This window comes from Eubalaena glacialis, chromosome 1 (assembly GCF_028564815.1).
Source record: "Eubalaena glacialis isolate mEubGla1 chromosome 1, mEubGla1.1.hap2.+ XY, whole genome shotgun sequence".
Taxonomy (NCBI): Eukaryota; Metazoa; Chordata; class Mammalia; order Artiodactyla; family Balaenidae; genus Eubalaena; species Eubalaena glacialis.
Window position 1 is genome coordinate 105,961,585 of NC_083716.1, and position 27,998 is coordinate 105,989,582.

The window sequence follows — 27,998 nt, forward strand, 5'->3', positions numbered from 1 at the left end:
AGAAGGGTAAAACAGAATACTTAGGATAGTAGAGTAACACTAGGATATTCTGGTGACATGTTTTTTGTTAAGCCCGTTGCTTAAGACTAAGTTAAAGCTTCTGTGCTTTTTGATACAGCTCTTGGTAGAGGGCCTGATTCTGTTAGTTGCTTATACATAGCAATGTAATCAAGGCACAAAGCCTCTCATATACCACACGCAGCACCCTGATGTATAATTATCAACAAGGAAAGGATTAATTTACACGGTGCTTGTTGCTGTGGATATCAAATTGAACAAGAGATAGTTTTCATCCCTAGAGATATAGAGGCGGGCATTTAAACAACTGATTGCCATACAGTGTGTGAGGGACGCGCCATGAGGTTTGTGTAGGGATCAGTGGGGCCATAAATCCTGCGGAGGCGAAGTGGAATGAGGGTAGGACTCAGCTCTAAGAAGGGGCAGTTAGGAAAATCAACCCAAACCCTATTTGGATCGAAATTACAAGTTCCCGAGCCTTATGGGTGAAAACCCCGTCGGCCACGAGCTTACCCACTGAACTTCCGACATCGAGGCTACCAATGGGGTGAGGATTCCGGCCCTCGTACGTGACCTGGGCCAAGTCATTGCGAGGCCTTGGCAACCCCATTACTGCTAATGGGGTGTCATCAGCCTGGCGAGTGGTGGCGGCAGGCGGAGGTCCCGCCTCGGGAGCCCCGGGCCGGCGTCCAGACAGCCGCCTGGAGGCATCGTGATTTGCCTCGGTTTCTCCACATCAGGCCTGCCTTTCCCTTTTGCTTTCCAGGGCTCTGGCCTCGCCCTGACCTAAGCCCACAGCGGGAGCACCCCTGCCCGCCACGCCCAGAGTCCCCAGACCTGCTCGGATTCCTACACTGGAGCAGTGGTCACGTGCAGCGCGTCAGCCGCCGACAGGAGGAAGTGGAGGTGGGCGTGGCCTGCGTGCCGAGCCCGCCCCTCCCGCCAGAGGCGGCTTCTCATTGGCGAAGCTTCCTCCTCACCCCGCCCAAAGCTGGGAAGCTCCGCTTCGGATTGGCTAGTAGGCTCCCGATGGGCGAGGCCTCCGGGGGATGGGCGGGAGCGGACGGCAGGGCGCGCTCTCGAGGGGCGGGGTTGCCTAGGCGACGCCGGGCGCGCGCTCGGGGGGTGGGGAAGCGAGCCGGCGGCTCAATGACAAATCGGCGGGGCAGGGCTGGGGTCCGGCCGCCGGAGGAGGCGTAGGAGCGGGCGGGGCGGGTTTAAGGGCGGGGGCCGGTGCGGACTGCCAGGCGGCGCGGGACGGGTTGCAGGTAAGGGTGTCCGTGCCCCGGCGGGGCCCTGCGGGCGAGGTGGGTGGGGCGCGCGCGGGGAAGTGGGGGCGCGCCCCGGGCCGGGTGGCCCCTGGCTCCGGCTCCGCGCAGGGCTGTGGCCGGAGGGCGACCTGGGGGCGGCGGCCCCGCTCGGGCCGGGGGGGGGTCCTCCCAGACCCGCTTGGGGCGGAGGAGATGGGGGCGGCGCCCCAGCCGCCCCCCGAGTCCGCCGCTCCTTCCCTTGTCCCGCAAGTGGCCTCTGCCGCCACTTCCTGCCTTTCGGGCCTCCAGCCGAGGAGGGTCCACTTCCTCAGGGCCTTAGTCGCCGCTGTGGTCAGGGTGAGGCTGTGAATGTCGCGCAAACTTCTTAGCGCCTCAGGAGCTTGGCCGTGGACGCCCGGGGACCGCGCTTCGGAAGTTGCGCGGTCTGCTGCGTGTTGGGGTTGCTGCCGTCCTGGGGCTGAGCGCAAAGTTGCCCCCACCGCCCAGCTCCCTTCCGCGAGGGGCTGGCGCTGGGGCGGCTTCTCCCGGGGCGCACCCGGACCGGCCCGTGCGCCTCGTCTCGCCCCCGGTAGGTCTAGGAGGTCGTGTCCGTGGTGGGTCCAGACGCTGGTGCTGAGACAGCTGCGCCCAGGCTGCTCGGGGGAGCAGCGTCCGTTCTGTGCTCGTTTTCGGGTGAATTCTGGAAACGTTGGAACTTTGATGTTGCCTTCAGGTGAGTCTTCCGGAGAGAGGGTCTTGTGTCCCGCGCACTCGTTTAGAATTGCCATTGGGAGAGACTTGGCTGATGGCTCGTTGGAGTTATCTGTGACTTGGTTTCGTCCCTTGTAGAACAGTGAACGTTCTGCTTTGTCCCGGTTTCCTAACCTCATTTTTAATTTTTTTTGGTTAGGTTTTGAGGATGGATAGTGGGCAGTGATTGTCAGAGGGGATGGTGTGTCCTTCAGGCGGGTAAATGACCCATATTTTAAGAAGAGCAGCAAGATTCTCGGATGTCAAAGTTGGAAACAATTTCAGGCAGTGTTCCGTCAACCTGGAACAGTATGATTGGAATGTCGACGTTCTCAGATGAGGGGTGAGCGGGAAAGGTAGCCTTGGATATTGGGAAGGACAGGAGGGCAAGGTGCGAAGACCAGGTTCTGAAACTTTACTCGTGGCGTGGTCTTGAGCACAGCTTTGCACTTCTCTGTGCCGCAGAGTCCACAGCTGTAAAAAGGTGATAGTCGTTATCTTCCTTGTTAGGGTTCAACGAAGTAAGGAACGCTGGAGGCGTCCTTTGTGGCGGTGGGAGTTAGGGTTAGGGGTGGGAATAAGGCCAGGGACACACATCCCTCGTGTGTGGCTTCAGTTGCTACAGCTCGTCTTTCTCCTGCCCCATCTGGGTCTTCCCTTCCTTTTCTATTCATGTTATTTCCCATTGGAAACAGTGACTATTCTGACCCGAGGTGTCAGCAAGATTTCCCTATGCCCAAGGAGCAGAACCTTTCCCAGGGTTTCGTGTGGAAAAAAGTGGGGGAATAACTTATTAGATGTCTTTTGGGAATACGGGACTGGACACATAAAGATAGGAAAACAAGAATAGGGCCGCAAATGGGATCTCAGTGGGTCTTGGTAGAAGGTGGAAGAGGTGGAAAAGTTCTGATTTCTTGCCTTAATTCTTCAAGGTTCTTGCCTTGGTGGAAGATGGCTTGAGATTCTGGAAATGTTTAGACCACAGGGTTGAGATAATTCTTTGGGCTGCATCACCCAATCCCACAATAAGTCTTTGCATTCAGTTACTAAATTCTTATCCACCTAGAAACATAATTGGAGCCTCTTTCCGAAAGCTAAATGTGGAGACAGTGTAACAACCTAGAGAACAGCCCCGAGAGGTCCTGGCAGCTCTTCTGAGGCTTCCAGTGTGACTTGTCTCAGGGTGACAGCAAGAGTCCCACTTGTCACTGGCTCCAAATCCAGCTTGTCCTTGACTTACTGAGGTTATGTCCCGATAGACCCACCATAGGTTGAAAATATCGTAGGTCAAAGATGCATTTAATACGCTTAACCTGCTGAAGCCCATCGCTTAGCCTGGCCCACCTTAGACCTGCTCAGAGCACCCCCATTGCCTCCAGTTGGGCAGAATCGCCCAAAACAAAGCCTGTCCTATAATAAAGTGTTGAATATCTCACGTAGCTTATTGCATTCTGTACTCAGAGTGGAAAACAGACCAGCTCTGTGGGTATGGAGGGTACGGACTGGTCCTGTCTGAGCTCTTCCCCCTTGTGATCCTGTGGCTGACGGGGGCTGTGGTCCAGCATCACAGAGAGGAATTTTTTTTTTTTTTTTTTTTTTTAGTTATTGAAGTATAGTTGGTTTACAATGTTGTGTTAGTTTCAGGTGTACAGCAAAGTGAAACATATATATGTGTGTGTGTATGTTTTTCAGAATCTTTTCCGTTGTAGGTTATTACAAGATATTGAGTAGACTTCCCTGTGCTATACAGTAGGTCCTTGTTGTTCACCTGTTTTGTATAGAGTAGTGCGTGTACGTTAATCCCAAACTCCCTAATTTACCTCCCCCTGCCTCTCATCCCCCACCTGCTATCCCGTTTGGTAACCATAAATTTGTTTTCCATGTCTCTGGGTCTGTTTCTGTCTTGTAAATAAGTTCATTTGTATCATTTTTAAAAAAGACTCCACATATAAGTGGTATCATATGATATTTGTCTTTCTCTCTCTGACTAACTTCACTTAGTATGAGAATCTCTAGGGCCATCCATGTTGCTGCAAATGGCATTATTTCATTCTTTTTTAAGGCTGAGTAATATGCATTGTATATATGGACCACATCCTTTATCCATTCATCTATTGATGGACACTTAGGTTGCTTCTTGGCTACTGGAGTAAATAGTGCTGCTATGAACATAAGGTGCAAGTATCTTTTTGAATTATCGTTTTCTCCGGATATATGCCCAGGAGTGGGATTGCAGGATCATATGGCAACTCTATTTTCAGTTTTTTAAGGAACCTCCATACGGTTCTCCATAGTGGCTGCACCAACTTACATTCCCACCAACAGTGTAGGAGGGTTCCCTTTTCTCTGCACCCTCTCCAGCATTTATTATTTGTAGGCTTTTTGATGATGGCCATTCTGACTGGTGTGAGGTGGTACCTCATTGTAGCTTTGATTTGCGTTTCTCTAATAATTAGTGATGTCGAGCATCTTGTCACGCGCCTATTGGCCATCTGTACGTCTTCTTTGGAGACGTGTCTATTTAGGTCTCTGCCCACACAAGAGGGTATCTTACCGCATATTGGTAGCCCAGGAAAAGATCAAAATCCAAAATTTGAAGTAGGTTTCTACTGAATGCATATCTCTTTTACACCATCATAAAGTTGAAAAATCGTGGGTCACATCCTAAGTCGGGGGCTGCCTGTACAGAACATACAGCCCGTTGGATGTTTTTCTAAAGTGAATGCATGTTGCTGAGGAGTCTGAATGAAAAGGACCTGAGTACCAGAGAAATGGAGCCCTTCCCTCATCATGCAGAGGGGGCCGGGGTGGGCGAGGAGGAGGAGGGAACCTGATACTTACTGAGCATCAGCTGTCTGCTCGCACAGACTCCCTGATCTAACCAATACCAGATAAGTGTCTGGCCTTGGAGATTTGACCATGAGCTGTGTCCTTTAGCTCCTCAGTTCTTTTGGTTCCTAGGAATACAAATATGGGTGTGCACGTGTACATATTGGATGTCCCAAAAAGTAGAGGGGCCAAGCAGACACGAGGGCAGGGTGTGTGAGCTTTTGGGTGGGTGAGAGTGGAAAGAAAGACGAAGAGAATGTGGATGCTGAGTGTCAAAGAGGGAAGGTACGTGTGGTTCCTATAGCAACTGCAAAATACCAGCCGGGTCTCAATTTCAAGTTTATGTTACTCTAAAAAAAAAAGAAAGTGCTTATCATTTTCCTGAGTGTTCTCTGTCATGGTTGTAGACCAATCTTTGGGGAGTTTTTGCCTTTTAAAAAATCGAAGTCTAAATGCAGAAACAGGTGCCATTAATAGATAATGGCTAATACATTGTTGTCTTTGTTGCTTTTGTCAGTGCTTCGTGGGCAATATGTATATAGTATGATTTAGGCCCACTAGATTGGGAATCGACATACAAAATATTGAGTTAGGTCTCATCCAAATTAAAACATTCCAAGCTATGTAATTTTGCTTAGTATACGGCATGAGTTGAAGGAAATAGAGTAGTTTGGTGCTGTGTGGCTGCCTGCCTCAAAAGTTTGTCTGTCTTTTGAGTGAATTTTCTACTGCTGTGTAATAAATTGGCCCAAACTTAGCAGCTTGAAACAACAGACATTTATGATCACATAGTTTCTGAAGTTCAGGATCTGGGAGCAGCTCGGCTGGGTGCTCTGGTTCAGAGTTTCTCCCGAGGTTGTGATCACTGCTCCGAGATGGGGGACTCACATGCCTGTGGCCTGGGGGCCTCAGTCCGCACCACGTGGCCGCTCCACAGAGCTCTCCACAACCTGGGCGCTCACCTTCTCCCCGGGCCAAGTGACGTGAGAGAGAGAGAGAGAGAGAGAGAGAGAAGGAGGATGATCAAGATGGAAACTGCCGTGTCCTGGTATCTCCTCTTGGAAGCCATGTGCCATCCCTTCTGCCAGCACATGGACCAACCTGGTGCAGTGTGGGAGTGGGCTGCCCTGGGGAAGCCTGAGGGCCACTGGCATTCTTGGAGGCTAACTACCACAGTTTCCTTTTGAAGGTTTTGTTTCATATGCTTCCTGAAGTTTGTACCATAGGAGATTAAAATGCAGCAGGAGTTTTTACTATTCTAGAAACTTTTCATATTATACTTGAAAACGTCATGTTCTTTCTCTGCTCCTTCATTGTCAGATGCTAGGATTAATTAGCCAAATATGCAGTAGCTTTGGAAATCAGAAATTAAAATCTCGCTAGTCCCTAAACAAAATGGAACAGCTGAGTTTTTTTTAAACCCTGGAACAAATTGGTAAAAAATTATTGCCAAAATGATCTCCTTGATGAACAGCTTAAAGTCAGTCATTAATCATCTGTGTATTTTTAAAAAATAAAACTCACTGGCAAAGTAGCTGAAAAAATCTTGGAGAATCTGGGTGATGGACACAAGGCTGTTTATTAAACGCTTCTTCCTGTCTTTATGTATGCGTGAAACTTTCCACAATAGAAAGTTTTTTTGAAAAAGAGGGAGGGAGAAAAGAGGCATAATCACAGGAAAAAGTTTTCTAGAGCCCTGACGCTAAGACCAATAAATAAACTATGGCATTCCGGGGGGGGGGAAAAAAAAAAAGCCTCTCCTCCAATTACCATAAAGCTTTGGACAATATTTCTCTGCTTAGCAATTCTTCATTTCTCTTTTGAAACCCTAATACATTTTAACTATCCACCTGGACAGAAGGGCCTTATTCTTTTAGCTTCTAGATGAAATCTTTCTGGAGTGTCCATACGTGGAGAGAAGAATTTAGGGATCCTGAGACGGAAGCCTGAGTCAGTGACCTCCAGGTTTCTTTCTGTCTCTAAAAATTCTATGATTCTAGTACTTTCATGTAACAGATATCCTTTGACTCAAGCATATTTATAACAAGAGGCTTCATAAATCATGTTAAATTGTAACTTCAGCAAATGAAGTCTTCTGAGAATCGCTTCTGTTCATTCCAGCCCAGTTCAAGGCTGTTGGACTCATCAGGAGGCCAAGTGGAAAAGTCAGCACAATTTGCCGTTCCTCTCTTCCTATTTTTGGCTCTTTTCCCATCCACTGCCCCAGTTTATGAGCTAGTGTCTTACTTTCCTTTATCCTGCCGTTTATCCTCTCCCGTTGTCCCCTCCTTCCTCCCGCCAGTCAAAACAGGAAAAGATGGGTGGCCAGTCAGCCATTGTGGAGTAGCTGATCCCATCGTTAGGACTGGATTTCAGGCAGCGTGGTACCTCTCCTCACCCTTGCATATTAGGCCTTTTTTAAATCTCAAATTGCATATGTTCGTTCTGTAAAGTCTGCCGTTTTTTTAACTTGTAAAGGGGTTCTACACCTGACTCCAAGGTGGGGTGGGTGAGGGCACACCACTGAGAAACCCTCTGCCACCAGCGGGGCATCCTTCATTTCAACCCGACCGTGACACTCTCTACCCAGGGGTAGCGCCAGACTCCACAGCTCAAGGGCTCAGTCCCGCAGGACTGGCGCCGCTTCAGACACCAGTCGCGGGTCCAGGTCGTCACCTGTGCTTCCGACCAAGCGGCTACAGATCGGAGGTCCCCGTGACACCTTGATTGGGTTTCACGTGCCAGGTCGTCACCTGCACTCCTGACCAACTGGCTATAAACCAGAGGTTCTCACCACCCCCTGCTTGGGTTCAGCTAATTTGCAGGAGTGGCTCACGGAACTCAGGAAGCCCATTTACTCACTAGATGACCAGCTTGTTACAAAGGATGTGAATCAACAGCCAGGTGAAGAGGTGCACAGGGTGAGGTCCCAAACACAGGAGCACGTGTCCTTGTGGAGTTTGGGGCCCCCCACGGTGGCACGTGCCACCGTGCGCTCTGGTTCTCCCACCTGGAAACTCTCCTCAGCGCCTTCTTTTCGGTTCTTATGGAGGCGCCGTCACACAAGCATGGCTGATTCAATCACTGGCCATTGGTGATTGATTCAACCTCTAGCCCCTCCCTCCTCCCCAGAAATCAGGGGGTGGGGCAGAAAGTTCCAGCCGTCTTTTCAAGGCTGGTTCCCCCGGCGTCCTCAGGTGCTTCCCCCGAGTCCCCTCATCGGCCTAACCCAGTTGTGGTGGGAAGGGGCTTGTTGTGAACAAGACGCTCACGTCCCCTTTATGGCTCTGAATCGTTTTCTGGAACTGAGGACAAGTGACCAAACGTAACAAGAGGTGCTGCCCTTGCTCTTCTCATTCAGGAAGTTCCGAGGGTTCTGGGAGCCGTGGGCCAGAAGCTGTGGACAAAGACCAAAGACGTATGAGAACTATAATTAGGTCATCTGAATGACCACATATATATTTCTTATAACTCACAGCATCATAACCTCCTAACTGGTGTACAGCCTGTCCACCGTCCCCGTGTCCACTGTCACTCCCTTAGGCGAGGCCTGCTGCGTCTGCCCCGTCTGCTCTGGGCCGCTCTGCTTTTCCACGCTGTAGCTACAATGGTCTTTTCAACTTGCAAGTCTAATTTTGTCACCCATTTGCTTGTAACACTTGGAAGGCTTTTCCGTGCACTCAGCAGAAAGTCTAAAATCCCTAAACTACTGGGCCTACTGGCCCTTACTTTCCTCTCTACCTTCATCTCATGCCAGGCTCCGCCTCTTTCTTTCTGCTCCAGGCAGCCACGTGGATCTTTCTTCAGTTGCCTGAGCATACCGTGCTTCCTCTTGCTTCGGGTCTTCCTAAAAGCCAGATGAGGAAAGGGTAGAGCGCGTGGAAGGGGTCCTGGGCAGGACAGTACTTGGCCTGTGCTGGGAGCTGAAGGAAGGCACACTGGCTGGGGGAAGGCCGGTGCAGGGTCTTGGGGGCGACGGTGGGTGGAGGGTTTGGATTTCATTCATGGTGAACACGCGTCCACTTGTAGGGGCTTTTGTTTACAGCAGGGGCTGTGTGGAGAAGAGGTTGTGGAGAGGCTGAAGTGGCGATGAGAGGCCAGTTAGCAGGTCGTGGCTGGTCAGTGGTTGGTGGCTGGGCCTGGGCTCTGGAAGCAGATGGCTTTGGAGTGTGACTTGGAGGTGGAATCAGTAGAACTGGCCGTGAATTGAGGCGGCGGAGGGGCAAGAGGGGTCACAGGTGACTCCTGGGTTTCTGGTGGTAGTGATGAGTATGGCTGGCTATGGGGAATCATGGAGAAGGAGCAGCTTTTAAGGGGGGAAGAATCAAGAGTTCTCTTCTGGGAATGTTAAGCTGGAGATTCTTGTGAGACACCCGAGCGGGGAGAGGTGGCCCAAGGCAGAGGAGGTGAAGGAGCCTGGAGGTCAGGAGAGCGCCCTGGGCTGCGTCCTGAGAGTTTGGGGGCTACAGATAAAGCTGCTGAGACGGATGAGATCCCCACAGGGGAGAGTGGGGAGGTGAGGGGGAAGGCTGAGCTCTGAGGAGGACTGACACGGGAAGCCAGGTAGAGGAGAAGGACCTGACGGGACCCCCTGCCAGGGGAGCAGCAGGGCCCGGGGGGCCGTGTCTGCAGGGAGATGCAGAGGGCTCTTTGCTTGGCCCGCTAGGCACCTTCCCCTTGCTGAGCACACTTCTGTCTCAGCGGCTGCACCCTCGTGTTTGAGAGGACCGGAGAGGAGAAAGAGAACTTTAGCTGGAGTCTGCAGCATGGAGTTTCTCGGCGACCTTGACGGGACGGTCTCGCTGAACTTGTGCTGGGGGAGGGTGCAGGGTCAGAGCGGATTCGTACGGAGGGAAGAAGCACAAGGCCCTGCTGCTCAGAGGGGCTCTGTGGCGGGAGCAGTGTCTGGGCGGCGCTGGCAGAACCGAATCCTGGGCTCCACCCCAGACCTGCGGAGTCAGAATGCGCGTCTGAACAAGATTCCCAGGGAATCTGCCCGAGAGGCGCTGGCACAGGTAGCCAGGCCCACAGAGAAATTGTGTCACTGGCCAGAGGGGCGTACGGGGACCAGAGGGGCGTACATGTTTAGGACGAAGGTTAAACAGAACCGTCTGTATGCTGTGGGGGAGGATCCCGTAGGGAGGCGAAGGCTGACTCGCGATGCAGGGAAAGGAGGGTGACGGCAGAGGGCCGCTCTTGGGCGAGGGGGCAGCACGGAGTCCGGAGCCTGCGCGGAGGGCTGGCCTGCAGGAGCCCAGGAGGAGGTGGGCGTGGCTGCGGGCGGCTGGGGATTGGGAGGCGGAGCAATGGGGCGGCGTGCTCGGTGCCTCTGTTTGGGGAAGATGAGGTAAGGCACTGGGGCGGAGCGAGCATGGGGAGGGCCTGGGGAGCCTCCCAGGGAGATTTCTAGGAAGCATGCCCGTTCCCGCTTTGTGACCCTAAACGCCCGGCCTGTGACGTTTCCTGAGGCTGGTTGCGTGGCTTGCTTTCCCGCTCCGGCAGCGGGAAGGGTGGTGAGCGGGAGGGAGAGGCTGCGCGGTCTCTGCCGGGGAAGGAGGGGCGTGGGCCCGCGGGGGAAGGTGCTGGAGGCCAGGGCTCTCGTGTCCAGAGGCGGAGAGTGACGGCGGGCCGGCTCGGGAGCCGGTGAGCTAGCGGGGTGGAGGCCGGGGCTGGCCCATTGGAGGACACGACTCTGATGGCGGTGCGCTGCCATGGCTTAGCTTCGGCTCCTCGGCCAGTTTCTTTCTCAAGACTTTCTAGAATATCAGAGTGATACTCCAAAGGCGAAGTGCTTACTCAGAGCCAGGTATCGCGATAGGGGTTTTCTCGATTCTTCATAATGACCCGGAGGATACAGATCTCCTGTGTATTTTATGCATCACACGGAGGCTGAGAAAGGCAACTTAACCAAGGTCGTTAGCTCCCTAATGGCAGGCTCCAGACTTCAAGTTGAGCGGCTTTTTCTTCTGATCCACACTGCAGTTGGTATATAGCTACTTTTTAAAAAGTTGTGGTGAAATATACATGACATAAAATTTACCATTTTGACATTTTTTGCGTGTACAGTTCAGTGGCGTTAAGTACATGCACGTTGTTGTGTGGTCATCACCACTGTCCTGGCTCCTAAGCACTTTCATCATCCCATCTGAAACTCGGGGCCCATTGGACACTAAGCCCATCCTCCTGGCCCTGGCCCCCGGCCCCCGCTGGTCTACTTTTCATCTCTATGACTCTGACTGTTCCAGGGCCCTCGGATAAGGGGAATCACAAGGGGTTTGTCTTTTGTGGGAGCTTATTTCACTCAGCCTAATGTCTTCAGGCTTCATCCATGTTGAATTTGACATGAATATGTCAGAATTTCGTTCCTTTTTAAGGCTCCATAATATTCCACTGTATGGATGGGCCACATTTTGTTTTCCATTCATCCATCGATGGACACTTGGGTTGCTTCCACGTTTTAGCTATTGTGAATAATGCTGCTCCGAACACGGGTGTACAGATATCTGTTCAGGTCCCTGCTTTCCGTTCTTTGGGGTGTATGATAACTGCTTTTTGTTGTACGTTTCCTCTCAGGGCTGTGTTTTATTGATAGAGCCTCTGCATTTCTGTCTGTTGATGATCTTTCTGATCCGCGAATTCCAGGACTTGGCACCACGTTTGAAGGTCTCTCCCAGCCCAGCCCAGCCCAGCCCAGCCCCGCCCACTAATGGAGCAGCAGGGTGTCCAGCTCAGGGTGGGGATGCTGAGGCAGGACGGCTGGGTGGCCACTCCCAGCCCTGCCACCGACCAGTTAAGTGACCTTCCAGGTCACATAGCTCTGTCTGCGTGCATGTGATGTGCTAGCAGGTAATGCAGAAGTGGTGGTAGCACGTCTCTAAACAGGATCTTATTTGGGTTAGTCATTCGGGACGGGGCCGTGTACGCGCTAGTTCCAGACTTGACCTTCAGCCGTCGGGAAGTGAAGCAGCTCCCATGTCTCCACGGTGGCCTGTGCAGGTGGAAGGAGCTCAGGTCTAAATTGGTGGCCCTCTCCAAGGCCAGTGAGATCCCCAGATTCCCTGGGGGGTGAGGGCCTGGTGGGAGAGGTCTTTATTTCAGAAATAATCACACGTTCTTAAACAACCAGAGCTTGCCAATTACCCTCCACCATTTCTTATTGCTTAGCTTGTAGTTGAGCAGAGTCATCCTTCAAGGGAATAAACTTCTCAGAGTTTACCAGTTACCACTTGTCCTTTTGAGGCCTCCCAACCCAGACGGAGAACTTGCTTTTCTTATCCACCACGGATTGAGCATCTCCGAAGTGCCAGGCACACGGCACACAGGATGAATGGGCAGCTCTCGGTGTCTCTGCGGGACAGACCTCATCCAGTGCAGCCGTGGGTGGTGTTGACAGGCCTGGGAGCCTGCGTAGACTGGGAGGGTCAGCTAAGCTGGGCGGCGGGCTGTCCAGGAAGGTGGGGGAGGAGATATTCAGGCGGCCACTCCATCAGGAGGAAGGAACATGTGCCTAGAGGTACAGACCAGAGGCAGGTGCTTATGAGGAGCAACTCAGAGCTTTCCAGCTTTGTGTCAGTTAATTGAGTTTGTTTGCGTTTAAGGTTGGTGTTTTTTTTTTCCCCCTTTGGCGGGAGAACAGATAAAGAGATATGCTTTAGGGAACAGAAACACCTAAAACAAATTTCCTTAGGCACACGGGAGCACTAAGTTGTTTTGCAGATCTAATTTCAGAAGAAAAAAAAAAACAGCAAAAACTTGGAAAGGAACTTAGATCATTTAATTCAACTTCCTTATTTTCATAGACATGGAAACTGAGTCATACCTGCATGGGGAGATAAAAATGTTCTATTCCCAGTGCTGGGGGCAGTAGCAGCTACACACAGGGAGGGCGCCCTGGAGTTTCCTTCTCTGAGTCAGTACACGTGGGAAAGGCTGAGACTACAGAGAGAAACTGAGTGCTCTGATGACTGCAGTTGTTTCCTGCCAGGACCAGCACTCCTGGAGTCCCCGTTTCGTGAAAAGCAGTAAGAACGTGCAAATTTACCAGCTAGAGAAGTCCATACCGAGTATCTTTGTTTGCTAGAAAGATTTGCGGGAGGGCTCAGCCGCGGCCCCCGTGAGTCTGTGGCTGTGGAGGCCCCTGGCTGGGTGACCAGCAGCCCCTGGGGCTCAGGTGCTCAGAGCAGCTGTCCTGCCCTTCCCGTCACCTGGCCGTCCAGGTTCAGCTGTCCCCTGCAGGGGCCCGGGCTCCCTTCCGAGAGGCAGATCGGGTACGAGACGGCCAGTCAGAAAGGTCGCTGCCAACCAGATAGCAATCAGATGACCATAAGTGCTCATTTAAAGCAGTGGGTGAAATGATGAGACTCTTAAAGAGTATTGAAATAACAACCTTAAGAGATTAAAATTCTTTAGTGACAAATTCTCAAACCTTAAAAAATATAAACTAATGTTATCCACTTGTCAAACTTTGCTTTTGAAATAAGGAAGTAGTGGCTTACAGTTTTTTTTTGTTTTTTTGTTTTTTTAAATTAATTAATTAATTAATTAATTTTTGGCTGTGTTGGGTCTTTGTTTCTGTACGAGGGCTTTCTCTAGTTGCAGCAAGCGGGGGCCACTCTTCATCGCGGTGCGCAGGCCTCTCACTATCGTGACCTCTCTTGTTGCGGAGCATAGGCTCCAGACGCGCAGGCTCGGTAGTTGTGGCTCATGGGCCCAGTTGCTCCGCGGCATGTGGGATCTTCCCAGACCAGGGCTTGAACCCGTGTCCCCTGCATTAGCAGGCGGATTCTCAACCCCTGCACCACCAGGGAAGCCTGACTTACAGTTTTTAGGCTTTTGACCATAAGTACCGGAAATAAGATATGAATGAATCCCCAAGTGTCAAGTTTACGCCATGCGCTAGATTTCATGATGACCACAGTGTGGGTAAAATCCATGTTATTTAGGTTGCAGCATGATTTATGTGATGATAAAAGGGAAATATCCCTACAGTGGCAGGATACAAGAGGGAAAGGCAGCTCTGGGGCCTGCCCTCAGGGAGCTTCAGTTATTGTGGAATGAATAGCAAAAAGCAAGTAAGTAGGAAAAAAGAAAGGAACTGAAGGCTGGGGTCAGGGCAGTGAGAGACGCAAAGGGCAGAGGTGGGGGATGCGAGGGGCGCCTGAGGCCGGGTGGTCCGGGAGGCCTCCCTGAGGACGTGATGTGAATGTGGAAGCCCACAGGACAAGGAATCGAGTCTGAGTGTTGACTGCGAGAGGCCTGGGGTTGGGAGGGGGGCGATGGTGGGGGCAGAGTAGAGGGCCACGAGGTTGGAGAGGGGAGACCCACGACGGGAGAGCAAGTTCTGGTCCTGGCGGCATCGTCCGGGTCCCTGGACATCGGCTGTGTGAGCCGATCGGTGACTTTTCTGCTTAAGCTACTTTCACCTGGGGCTTCTGTCACTGTGGACAAGAGTCCTAGACGTACAAGGGGCAGAGCAGTGGGGTTCCCTGGAAGCTCCTTCGGCTGTGTGTAGAGTTCAGGAGGAAGTGCTTCTGTGTCATGTATTTCCCCCCCGGCCCTGCCTGGGTCTCAGTCCCTGGACTTGAGTTGTTTGTGTACTTTCGAAGCCAGGTGTGCTGTCACCTGGTGCCCTCGGTGGGAAGGGATAGAAGTGTCAGGTAAGCAGCCTCACACCCAGAGGGTTTTTTTTTCTAATTGAAGTAGAGTTGATTTACAATGTCATGTTAGTTTCAGGTGTAGAGCAAAGTGATTGAGATCTATATCTATATCTATATATTCTTTTTCAGATTCTTTTCCATTATAGGTTATTATGAGATGTTGAATATAGCTCCCTGTGCTGTACACGCACGTGGTAAAGTTCTATGCTTTCCCAAGAGAAACAATCTTTAAAAAATTTTCTTTCTCGTTTACTCGGGGCTCCCCTATTTCTGAAGACTTTAAAACTTCAGTGTGAATTTATGGAGATGGTTGTAGTACTTGAATTTGCAGAACAGAAGTTAAATAGAAGAGTCTATGATGAATAAGATTCTCTAGTTAGGTGAATATGAAGAGGAAAAGCATTACTTTATGGGCTGAATGAAAAATAAAGAGATCGTCTCTAGGGATGACATCAGAGAGTTAAGCAGTGATATTTCTCATCTCCATCGAGATACTAGAAACTCAGGAAAATAATTTTGAATCAGTTTGTGAAAAGTGAATCAATTTTCTTAAGATAGCAATGAACCATGGCCCTTGCAAAAACAAAGGTGGTAGAACAGTGTTATCTGTGAGACTGTCAGCTAATAGTCATTAGAAAATAAGAATTCCAGTTGAAGTTAGATTCATGGTTCCATCCAGATGAGTATTCTAATTGCTAGGGAATTAAGGTGATAACTGATTCACTTTGTTATAAAGCAGAAACTAACACTCCATTGTAAAGCAATTAAACTCCAATAAAGATGTTAAAAAAAAAAGGTGAGAAAATGGCTCCCATCTTAGTTAATTCATCCAATTAATATTTAAATATGTTTTCTGTGATAGGTAATGGGTGAAATCGTGGTAAACAAAATACAGACTCTGTTCTCAAAGAACTCAAAGTTTAATGGGATGGTTTTCAATCTAGGTGTGAATTGGAATCACCTGGACAGCCTGAGCACCTAGGTTTCCATGTGCCTAAATTGGAATCTCTAGGGGAGTGGGACCCAGGCACCTATATCTTTGTCCTCATTATTTAAAAAAATTTTTAGTGTGGAAATTTTCAAATATATATAAAAGTACAGAGACTAATATAATCAACTACCTTGTATCTATCAGTCAGCTTCAACAGTTTATGATCAGTTTATGGCTAATCTTATTTCATCTACATCCCTACTTCCTCTCTTCCCCCTTGATAACTTTGAAACAAATCCCATATATCATTTAGCTTCTTTTGTAATGAGGTTAAATGTAGTCACTTGAAATTTTTTTAAAGAATAATTCCTTAATATTATCAAATTCAGCCAGTGTTCAGAATTCCCCAGTTTTCTTGTGTGTGTGTTTGTTCAAACTGGGATCCACATAAGGCATGTATTTCAGTCAGTTGATATGGCTCTTAGGTCTCATAATTTACAGGTTCCCTCTCCATCTTTCTTTTTTCTTGCACTTTATTTGTTGAAGAAACTGGGTGGCTTATTCCATAGAGCTTCCTACAGTCTCTGTGTTGCTGATGGTGTGTCCATGTGGTATGTTCAGCATATTCCTCTGTCTCCTGTACCTCTGGTAAATCAGTAGTTAGATTTAGAAGCTTTTTTGTCAAGAGTACATCATTGATAATTATGTGTCTTTTTCAAGATGTCAGCTTGTCTCTTTTTGTAATGTTAGCAGCCATTGATACTAGATTTCTTAACTCATGAGGAGTTGCAAAATGGTGATAGCCCCAATTCCATCATTCCTTGATTAGTTAGAATATTTTGTAAAGGGAAACTTTGCTTCATCTATTATTTGGTCACCAGTTAGTACAGTTTATATAGGAGAAGCAAGACACCTTTTTAATTCTTTCCCTTAATTTACCAATTTTTTTTTTTTTTTTGGAGAATACTGGGGGCATTGTACATGAGGTTGGAAAATGGCCTCTCAAAGATTTAATTTACCAATTTTTAAAATAATGAGTTGTTTCACTAGTCCTCCAAAGGTGACGAATAAGGTGCTTTTTTAGTTTCATTGTGAACAAATTAGATGTGTTTCGATCCATTGCAGTTATTATCTTTATTGATCTTAAATTGTCCATCTTTGACCCATCTCTTCAACTTGGCTTCTGAGCATGTGTGTGTGCCTGTGCTTGCACAGGTGTGCATTTAAAAATTCTTATTTTTGTAGCTAACAGCATTTATTGCTAAACTACAAAAAGAACCTCTGGGGAGGGCTGCCACTTTAATTGCTTACCTTCTAGAATCAGTGTTCACAATAGAACAATCAGGAGACATTTCCTTAATGGAACGTGGATGAGAAATGTGCCATAGTACGTGTTATGGAAAATTATTTAAAACGTGTCCTCATTTTTATTTCTTAAAACTCTTCCCTCATCGTTCATTCATTCTTTACACGTTCTCTGGGCATTTCTAGGTCTCTGATTCACTGCAGGCCCTGGAGGCACACATAGGAATAAGACACTACCTACCTATCTGTCCAGGGAGTGCGTGTGAGACTGTTTACTAATAACCACAAGTTTGTGTTTTGTCATTAAAAGGATAGGGATGTAGGGGTTCAGTGCTGTCAGTTCCTATTCTCACACACATGCACACTCATATATATAGTCATTTTGTCACAACGATGTATAATTTGGTGTTAGGTGCTAGGAAATAGGAAGGCTGCATGTCGACTTTCAGTGTTAAGGGAAATGATGTCCCCTGAGTAGACAGTGTCACTGCGCTTTTCTTTGTCATTATTCAGCATTTACAGCCCCTGCAATCTGTTTCCTGTGTTTCTTCATATTTGAGAGTGCTGTTTTTTTGGGGGGAAGGTCCTTCATGACCTAATTTAGATTGGATTGTTCCTGATTTGGATCGTAACAGGAAGTGGTATGAACAGTTGGGATTTGTCTTGACACTTAGAATAGTGCTGCTTGTTAAAATGCAGAGTCTGATTCATAAATAATCTGTGGAGATGCTTTAAGACCATGAAAAGTATCCTGTTCCTCATCTAAATCTCCCCTTTAGCTTTAGCATCTTACTAATGATTCTTGCCTGAACCAGTCTTTACTCTGATAGTTGCAAAATGTTGGGGTTTTTTTCACTTTCCCACCCTGTACGTTTATCAGTCAGCCTTTGGTGTTCCACTCTAAGCAGGAGCCCTCCTGTCTCCCTTTGTCTGTTTACTATTTACTATAGGTATGGATTCATGAATACCTTGTTTTTCAGTGGTTTGTTTTCATTACTGTCCTTAATTATTTTGGTGCTTAGATTGTCCCAGATTTAGGATTGTCTTCCATTTTGATTATTTAAAGGACTAAAAACTTGAATAATATTCTGAGAGACTTAAATATTATGATTATGGCCTATTAGTAATATCCAGGTTACCACCTTCAAGTCATATTATCTGGAGAAAAAGTGCTAAATGCAATTCTTTGCACGTGTACAGTGTTGGATCGTTTCCCGTGTGCTTTTGTGTACCATGTTACCCAGGACAGATGAATTTTATGAGGACTGAAGGGTACTTTTTTTCTACATTTTCAAATTCTCGTTTGATTTTCATGACAACCCTCTGATACCGACAAGGTTGACTCTACCTACTGATTTGTCCTCTCCCAGCTTAAGTTTAACGAGAGACTAATGACTGTGTTAGCCCATGGGATTGGGGGGCAGTTGAAACCACACACATTTGTGTGGTTTATGTATCTATACCGTGATTTGCTTTCAAAATGTTACTTCTCAGGGGAATGTGTGTTCTTGTATTTGAATCAGTGCTAGGTGGTAGAGAGCCCCCTCTAATATTAGTGTGTCCTATAGAAATTATGTAGGAAAACCATTTCCCAGCTCTTTTGTCTCCTTGCCAAGCCACCTAAATGAAGCTGTCTTGGTTTTCTGTACGGGAGGGAACGTGTTCATTCTTCCCCATGCCTTACAGTTAGGTCGGGCTGGGGGACCCACCTGCAGTGGCTCCCTGCTTTCTCTAGGATAGGTTTCTTCAGACAGCACTTTAGGCTCATTTTTAGGTGAACAATCTATCTTTTGAGATGCAACGCACTGTCACTTCCCCACCCCGTACCTGCACTTCCATGTCACGTGATACCGGATCCGCCAGGACGCTTCATGCCTCTGTTGCTTTGCACGCCTTCCGTTACGCGTGGGAAGCTTCGCTCTCTCAGCCCCTCTGCTGAGTGAACTTGGACTCCATGTCGAAGCCTTTCTGGATCTTCTTTTCCCAGAGTTCATCATGCTTTCCATCAGACCTTGTAGCATCTTTATCACTGCATGTGGGCGGTTCTATTTCCATGCTTTGTTTATACATCTTTCCTTAGGAGATTGCGTTTTCTAAGGGCAGAGACGCACAGCTTAGCACAGAGTAGTGTTTAAATGTTTTTTTTGGACAAAAACGAAGCCCACTATAGAGCTTTCCGGTCGGTAGGTAGAGACGTATTAAAGGGTGTCTGTTGGTGTGTTTCCCAAGTCCCCGGTAAAAAACTTCCGACTGTAAGGTGTGAGCCTGCCAGAACTTGGCGTTACGGGCCCCGATTCCCTTTGTTGGAAGGTCTGTGTTGTGGCTTTTGTGTACTGGCGATGAACCCAAAGAGTTCGTGGAAGAGATTAAGAGTTTTGCAAGCCCCTCGGAGGTGGTTCTGGGAGAAGTATAATTGCTTTGTAAACAGTGGACGTCTGCTGAAGTTAGGGATGGCATGTACTGATGTCTACAGTTTCCGTGGAAACACATCAAAAAGTAAGATGGATTGATGGGTGGGTCAGGGGAGGCCCGATGACTGGGTTTGCGATAAAGCAAATGGAGTAACATGTTGATTGTAGAATCCAGGGCTGCGAATATGGGTTCACTTCCTACTTTTCTGAAAACTTGGAACTTTTGCTAATAAAATGTTCGGGGAAGGGATAGCTGTGTTATTTTTTAAGAACATGTTTATGGGCGAGGCACATCTGTTATAAACATTAAATCGTCGACGTGACCTTCCTGAGCCTCACTGACTTGTTTTCTTCCTGGTATTTCTCCTCCTCTGTAGCCACCTCCTTCACATCTCAGTTCTCCCTGTAAGAACATCCCCTGACCTGCTCTGATCTAGATGTCCCTCCTCTGTGACCCCAGAGCCCTTGGATACTTCTGCCGTAGAATTTGTCAGCCATACTATAATCGTCGACTAATCTTCTGTAACTAATCACTGGACTTTGAGTCTCTGGAGTGCAAAGACTGTTTCTGGAATGCTTTCAGTACAAGTAACAATAGACTCAGAATGGTTTAAACAAATAGGGGTTTATCATCTCCGGTTACAGGAGTCTGGAGGTCGGCGTTTGCAGTTTCTGGGATTGGTCCAGGCTGACTCTCCTGCCTTGCCCTTCATCGTGTCAAGTGTTCACGGGTTATACATACTGGAAAGAGCCACCATGGTTATTTCAGTGTTTGAGCTTTGAGCACAGATACTTTGGCAAGTATCTGTGGATTTGTTGAACAGTCTTCAATCCATTTATTGTGGTTTCTTCTAGAGAAACTGACTTTGTGTTTTGAAAGTAACAGCTCAGAGTTAGATGCCTACATGTGTTTGAAAGCACCGCTGCCCCTGATCTGGAAAAGGATCTCTCCATTTTCATACAACTATAATAATTCATGGAAGCAAGGCTGCTTCGGAGAGATCGTGTGATGGGTTGATGGTCTGGAGTTTCCAGCCTCAGGCACTGACCTCGGCCCTGTGGTGAGCAGCTGTGGACCAGAAATTAGGCCCAAAGCAGCTTCACCTTCCTGAGCCTTTGGGGGAGGCCAGCTCCTCATCCCACTTACCCTATTTTATTTTATTTTATTTTATTTTTTTTTTTTAAACATCTTTATTGAAGTATAATTGCTTTACAATGGTGTGCTAGCTTCTGCTTTACAACAAAGTGAATCAGTTACACATATACATATGTTGCCATATCTCTTCCCTCTTGCATCTCCCTCCCTCCCACCCTCCCTATCCCACCCCTCTAGGTGGTCACAAAGCACCGAGCTGATCTCCCTGTGCTATGCGGCTGCTTCCCACTAGTTATCTATTTTACATTTGGTAGTGTATATATGTCCATGCACTTACCCTATTTTAGTCACGATTCAAATGTGCTTAATTATCTAGTTAATTGCTTAGAACGCTTATTAAAAAGCACGTCATTAGAAAAGGGAGAGTGGACGGAGGGTCCAGCTTGAGGGGAGCCAGCAGACATGTGATCCCACCCAGAGCAGCCGGTCACACGACTGGTTTCCATAGTGATGATGGTCCTTGAATCATCCAGAAAAGCTATGAGTATGATCAGTCTTCACTGCTTAAGAAGACAGGTAGCTATACTACGTGAAAAATAACATGCAAAACTACATAAATATGATCTCAGAAAGGTCTTAAATATAGGAATATATGGATTAAAATATAAGAATATACAGATTAAATTATGGGCAGGAAGTAATGCTGTCATAGCGAATATCTCTGGGTGACGGGATTTTTCTCTTTTTTTTTGAGATAGTTTTGTGTGTTTTCTAAATTTTCTACTGAGCACCGAAGGGGGGTCAGAATATGTCACCCCAAAAGATGCCACTTTGACGTAAGGATTATTTTGAGCTGAAGGCAACTGAAAAGTAACAGACACAAAGAAAAGTTCTACCTTCCCGTCTCCACCAGGAAGGGCGGGGCGATCCTTAATCACCCAGAGGAGGCCCCCGAGGAATCGAGGTAGTGCCCCTTCCTCACAGCCTGCACCCTGCGTCAGTTTCCCCCTCCCAGAAGTGCAAGGCCCCCTCCCTTGTCTTGTCACTTCCCTGCAACATTCGTTGTTCTTTGGTTAAGATGCTCTGTGAGCCCGAGTCCCACCACCCCGTGGAGCCACCACCACTGCGCTCTCCTGCGTGGATGCGAGATGCACCTGTTCAGAAGCCTCTGTTTGCTTTTCTCTCAATCTGTCTCTCGTCAGTCTGATTTTCAGGGCCCCGGCCAATGAACTAAGATGGGTTTGTTTTCCCTCCCCTACATTGTTATTACTTTTCATTTTAAATACTTAAAAAAGGATTGTAGACCTTCAGAGTGATTCTTGTTCAACTCTTGGCCTCCTGGTAATGCAGTTTCCCCACATTTTGCCTCTGCCTTTGTTAAAAATGATCAAATAATACTTTTTATAGTGGCTGTCTGAAAAGTCCTACTCGTTAGGACGCCGACTCTCCTGGTGGTTATTTCCTTAGGTGTTTCATAGGTCGGAGCTGTGGGCCCCTATCTGTGGGCTTTGGCTGTAGGAATCCTGAGCCGTCTTCACCGCGTCCCCCGCAGAGGCTGTAGTCTAGCACCCTGAGCAGCCTGGGGTTACTCTCTGTGTTGCTTCCTGGCTTTGGGGGAGTGCTGTGGTCACAGCTGCAGGGCACACTTTCCTGCGGCCAGGGCTCAGGCAGACATGCTTCCTTGTTGTCCTCCCCTGTTGGTGCTGTAGGGGAGCAGGTACCATCCCAGAATAGGTCTCTTTGGCATATTAATAGTTTTAAGCTGGTTATTTTCCGGGAAACAGCAGGCGTAGAAGAAACTCTGAAAACCCAGTAGGAGTCACCTTTTTGTAAGAGACAGGGACATTTACCAGGGGAATCTCCACGTGCAAGGGCGTCCCCCTCGCTGTACCAGGAACACGAGGACGACCGAATCTCTAGCAGCTCCTAAGGGCGGAGAAGGTAAGGACTTCAAGAACCTTCCCCTTGTTTACCCGGCCTTCCCTGGTCACCTCTCATAACCGACTCTCCCCATCTTCAACATCTTCTTCTGCCGTTAGGCAAGGACGGTATCTAAGGTGAGGGCTTCGGCCGTTTGAACAAGGTAGTCAGGTTGTCTGGGTCTCTCCCAGGTCCACGTGTCACTGGACTTCGCTGGATTTTCTCCTGTTAATCTGTTTCATGTCAGTTTAATTCTTAGAGCAGAAAGAAGAGCCTGGAAGGGCAGAGGGAATGTCTTCCTCCCCGACAGTGGGCCGATGTTTTGCTCATCCATTCTTTTTTTTTTTTTAATAAATTTATTTATTTATTTTATTTTTGGCTGCGTTGGGTCTTCTTCGTTGCTGGGCACGGGCTTCTCATTGCGGTGGCTTCTCTTGTTGTGGAGCACGGGCTCAGTAGTTGTGGCTCGTGGGCTCAGTAGTTGTGGCTCGTGGGCTCAGTAGTTGTGGCACGCGGGCTTCAGTAGTTGTGGCTCACGGGCTGTAGAGCTCAGGCTCAGTAGTTGTGGCGCACAGGCTTCATTGCTTCGCAGCATGTGGGATATCCTCCTGGACCAGGGCTCGAACCCGTGTCCCCTGCGTTGGCAGGCGGGTTCTTAACCACTGCGCCACCAGGGAAGTCCTGCTCGTCCATTCTTTACCTGAAGGTGCATTCCTTCGAGGCTCTTGGTGTCTCTGAGGGACAGACCTGTGTGTGTGTTAAATCCTAAGTTACCCAGAGCAGCAACCACCTAGGACCACAGAAATATCAGCTCTGATTTTTTTTCTCCCCAGCATTGGGATTTTTTTTTGAGCCCAGCTGTGCATTTCATAGAAGTTCTCAACCTTGGAGGTCTACTGTCATCACCTGGGAAGCTTTTAGATGTTCTCATGCCCAGGCTCCGATCCCAGGCATCCCAGACCAAACTCCATCAGAATCTCTGGGGATGTTTTTAAAGCTCCCCAGGGATCCCCTTGTGCCACCGAGGATGGGAACCACTGATTTAAAATGATGTTGTTTTCTGTTATGCAATGGTGTGTGTATGTGTGTATTTATTTTTTTTCTACTGGCGGTATTTTCAAGTTACTTCGTCAGAAATAGGTGCCCACTGTGTCTAATTAGAAAAAAAATTCTCTTAAAATGAGATAGGAAGGAAACCAGCCTTTTTAAGTTCCTGTTATATGCTAGGCACAGGGCTTCGATCTTTCACATGTGTTATCTCATTTAATACGCAGAAAAATCCTGCAGGGTGGGTGGTGGTTTACTTGTGTCTGCAAATAAGAAAACTGGCTTAGAGAAACTGAATAACTAGTGTCCAGGTCCCGCATTTCACGAATGGCAGAGCCAGACTTGGGCCCGTGACATGCCCGAGCCCATGCCCTTTTTCCTTACGCTGTGGCATCTGTGAGAGAGATTTTCCATAAAAATCGTTTAAAATAAAAATTGGCACTTGGGTTATGCAGGAGCATATGGTAGTTCTATTTTCAGTTTTTTAAGGAACCGCCATACTGTTCTCCATAGTGGCTGCAACAACTTAACATTCCCACCAACAGTGTAGGAGGGTTCCCTTTTCTCCACACCCTCTGCAGCATTTATTGTTTGTAGAATTTTTGATGGCCGTTTCTGACTGGTGTGAGGTGATACCTCATTGTAGTTTTAATTTGCATTTCTCTAATAATTAGTGATGTTGAGCATTTTTTCATGTGTTTGTTGGCCATCTGTATGTCTTCTTTGGAGAAAGGTCTAGTTAGGTCTTCTGCCCATTTTTTGATTGGGTTGGTTGTTTTTTTTGATATTGAGTTGTATGAGCTGTTTGTAAATTTTGGAAATTAATCCCTTGTCGGTTGCTTCATTTTCATATATTTTCTCCCATTCTGTAAGGGAGAAAATTCTGTCTTTCTGTTTTGTTTATGGTTTCCTTTGCTGTGCAAAAGCTTGTCAGTTTAATTAGATGCCAAGTTTCAGGTACCTGTTAAATGTGTTTATTCAGAATACTTTCTCTTCCCACACCACCAAGGTTGCTCTGTTCTACTCACTTTATCTCACTCTGATGAGACTAAACTGATTTTGACTAATAGATTGTTGTTTTGGAGAAGTCTGACTCATTTTAGTTCTTAATGTAAATCAACGTGGAATAAATAATTTAGTTGTCTTTCTTTTAACTGTCCTGTGTTGTGAAGGGATGCTGATTATTAAAAGCAGGTTTACTCACCCCTTTTCAGAGCCCCCCTTGGTCCCCTGGGAGGGCCGTGTGGGTGTGTTGCGGGGGGTGGGGTGGGAGTGAGGGTACAGAGATGCTGGGGCCCTGAGCGGCTCCCGTGGCACAGATGGCGCGGGGTCGCTGCGTGACTCGCCCGCCCCATGCAGCTCTGCTGAGGACGTGTGGGTTTGCTGGTGGACCATCCTCCCCCCCACCTCCAGTGATGGGGCGTCGGGTGCGCACGCCCGTTTCTTCTCTCCGTCTCACCTTCCCTCGGGTCAGCTCAGCTCTGGTTTGTGACTCGGCAGCGCTTGGGGGGCTTCATCTCTGCCTCGAGCCTGGAAGAATGACCTCTCTGGTGGAACGTCTGGGTTAGGCTTTTCTGGAGGGTTTTCATTTGATGTCCTTTGGGTGGAAACCAAACCGCCTCTGAGTCTGTCTTCTTCCTTGGCAGCTCTTCATCCGGGTCCTCTGGCCGCGTTTCGCAGAAAACCAGCGGGATGGCTGCAAACAAGAGCAAGAGCCAGAGCTCCCTGGCCCTCCACAAGGTCATCATGGTCGGCAGCGGAGGGGTGGGCAAGTCGGCCCTGACCTTGCAGTTCATGTACGATGAGGTAAGACACGCCTCCCCGTCGGGCCTGCTGTCGCCGCGTCCCTCCTCCAGCTGCATCCCTGTGCCCGTTCCCCGGGGCTCATTGGGGTCATGGGGCAAACTGTGCTACGGTGGCTTCCGAGTAGCTTTCCAGGGGGTTCTAACCAGGGTAAGAGCTGCACTGCTGATGTTAGGCGGGTCATTTCAGCTCAGGCAGAGCCATGCGGGGTCCCTGCTCGCATCGTTTCCGTCATTATATTACAACAGGAGCTGGGGGGAGGTGTCGAAAGGGCGGGCCAGATGCTTAGCTGCGACAGCCAGCTCGTACAGGCCCTGAAGGGGACAGCTGAGCTGCCCTAAGAGCGCCATCTCTTCTCCTTGCTCTGGTTCCCCCGGTTCAAGCTAAAGCCCCAAGCTTGCATCACTTCCTGGGGGTAATGGCGCTGCTGCCAAGTCCAGTGCGACGGCACAGGCTTGACTCCTGTGGAAACAGGTGTCCCTGCTTGACGGCCGATGGCTGGTCATGCAGCAGCGTGTCCAGACCAGAGCCGGAGCCTCGGGGCCTCTCACTGGCACCCTGTTTGCGCGGCTCGTGCCTTCCAGAATTTGCGGCAGAGGACGCTGTCACCACGATCAGCTAAGATGACCCTCTCTTTCCACCAGGCTCTGCCCCGTCCAGCTTCCTGCCACACAGGGTGTGCTGCAGTGGCCGCAACATTTTGGGATGTGGCCAAGGGAAGCCGACTTAAGGATGCAGTTAGCAGGGGCCCTGGCCTTGTGATGGGGGCGCAGGGAGGGCTGTGTCCAAGGCGCCCAGCACGGCAAGTGAGTGGGCAGCGGCTCCAAAGGCGGTGTCAGAGGCCGGTCTGGAAGGTTCTTCCAGGCCTTACGGCTCCTTACGGGGAAGACGGATGCAGGGCCTAAATTTGCCAGTAGTCCCCAAACCGTCCTTACTAGGAACGTCACCTAGTCGTGAAGCCGAAGAAATCTTGCTAAACCGTCATGAAAGAGAAACTCGGACCAGCTGTGCTAGAGGAAGGACTGAATTCTTTTTCAATTCTCTATGGGCAACGTTGGCTTGGCCAAAAAGTCCGTCCGGGTTTTTCCAGACCATCTTGCAGTGGCCCGGAACGAACTTTTTGGCCAACCCGGTGCTTCAGGATCCCTGGCATCTGACAAGGTAGTTCAAACGCATACAGCCAACAGAGTAGGACGGGATTGCAGAGGTGTGTCAGCAGTTAACGAGCAAGAATGTTATTCTGCCGGATTTGGGGTGCGAGTGGTATTTGTAGTATTGCCGTGGAAGAAATCCCCACACGGACATCCGTCACCTCCCGTTTCCAGGAGTCTGGCCCGGCTGAGCGTGGTGCCGCCCAGGGTCTCAGGCTGTGGGGAGGGTGCCCGGCCTCCTGCGAGCCCGCGGGCTGCTGGCGGGTGCAGGACGGGGCCCCGGCTGCTGGAGGTCGCCCCCAGTTCCCCGCCGCGTGGCCCTTTCTGTAGACAGCTCTTCCCATGGCCGCTTGCTTCTCCCTGGCCAGCAGGGAAGTGTCTGGTAGCTAAGACGGATCCTTCCACACAGGAACGTGGTCACGGCGTCATGTCATCACTCTGCTGTGTGCTGTAGGCTGCAAGCCAGCCTCAGGGCCTTGTGCGCTCAAGCAGAGAATGCCGTACAAGGGCGTGACCCATCGAGGGGCCCCCGAGGGTTGGGTTCACCAGAGTATTTGTGTATTTTAAAAACTGTGTAATGAACTATAATTTCTTTTCTCCTTCTAGATAATCATTTTTGTATTTACCATTATATGTGTACTCTTGTATTCTTTTCTTAAAAGAGGGCCATGCAGTGAATAAGCTTCAGACCAAAACCAAAACCTCCAGACCATCTCCCCCTGGGTCACACCCCACTGCATCTTATCATGAGAAACTTTTTGTTTGTATGTTTCTGCATGACCAATTTTTTTTTTCTTTTTTAATTGAAGTATAGTTGATTTACAATGTTGTGCTAATTTCTGCTGTACAGCAAAGTGATTCAGTCATATATATATATACATTCTTTTTTTATATTCTTTTCCATTACGGTTCATCACAGGATATTGAGTAGAGTTCCCTGTGCTCTACAGTAGGACCTTGTTGTTTATCCGTCCTGTATACAATAGTTTACATCTACTAATCCCAAACTCGAAGTCCATCCCTCCCCCACCCTCCCTCCCCCTTGGCAAGTCTGTTCTCTGTGTCCGCAAGGGTGTTTCTGTTTCATAGACACGCTCATTTGTGTCATATTTTAGATTCCACATAAGAGCAATATCATGTGGTATTTGTCTTTCTCTTTCTGACTGACTTCACTTAGTATGAGAATCTAGGTCCACCCATGTTGCTGCAAATGGCATTATTTCATTCTTTTTTATGGTTATTGTAAATAGTGCTGCTATGAACACAGGGGTGCATGTATCTTTTTGAATTAGAGTTTTCTCTGGATGTATGCCCGGGAGTGGGATTGCTGGGTCATATGGCGGCTCTATTTTTAGTTTTTTAAGGAACCTCCGTACTGTTCTCCACAGTGGCTGCACCAGTCTACGTTCCCACCAACAGTGTAGGAGGGTTCCCGTTTCTCCACACCCTCTCCAGCATTTGTATACTTTTGTTTTGGAGGGTTGTTTTTCTTTATTTTATACTAGGGGCCAAAGTGGGGAAATCTAGCAGAATCTGTTTAATTTACGCCAAACGTTTTTGCATAAAAGAAGAGAGGCAAGTTACAAAATCTGCCTTGGAAGTCTTTATTTGTTTTTCCTTAAAAATGTGATTTGCTTCCTAACGATTCCTTATTTCCCTTCTATAACAGAGGCTGGGGAGGAAGCAACAGCGAGGAGAGGAATTAAAACGCGGGAGACGGGGTTAGAAGAGCAGGTGTTAACGGAGACGAGGGGGCGTTCTGTGTGTCCTCCCCCCACCGCTGAGTAACGGGCAGTGTCTGGGGACATTTGGGGCCGTCACAACGGGGGCA

At 48.7% G+C, this 27,998-nt stretch overlaps 1 protein-coding gene across 3 annotated transcripts in view; it reads left to right on the top strand.

The window, feature by feature from the left end:
* The first annotated feature begins 1,197 nt into the window (after positions 1 to 1,197).
* The window catches only part of RALB (RAS like proto-oncogene B), a 40,323-nt gene continuing 13,522 nt past the window's right edge, over positions 1,198 to 27,998 (top strand). The window contains exons 1-2 of one of the 3 annotated variants that reach the window (XM_061198900.1): positions 1,198 to 1,286; positions 24,860 to 25,019. In XM_061198900.1, coding sequence (XP_061054883.1) covers positions 24,906 to 25,019 — 114 coding nt within the window. In that variant the 5' untranslated portion in view covers positions 1,198 to 1,286; positions 24,860 to 24,905. Of the gene's footprint in view, positions 1,287 to 1,968; positions 2,002 to 22,066; positions 22,188 to 24,859; positions 25,020 to 27,998 lie in introns of those variants that run through there. The other 2 variants (XM_061198909.1, XM_061198891.1) reach the window with 2 other exon arrangements.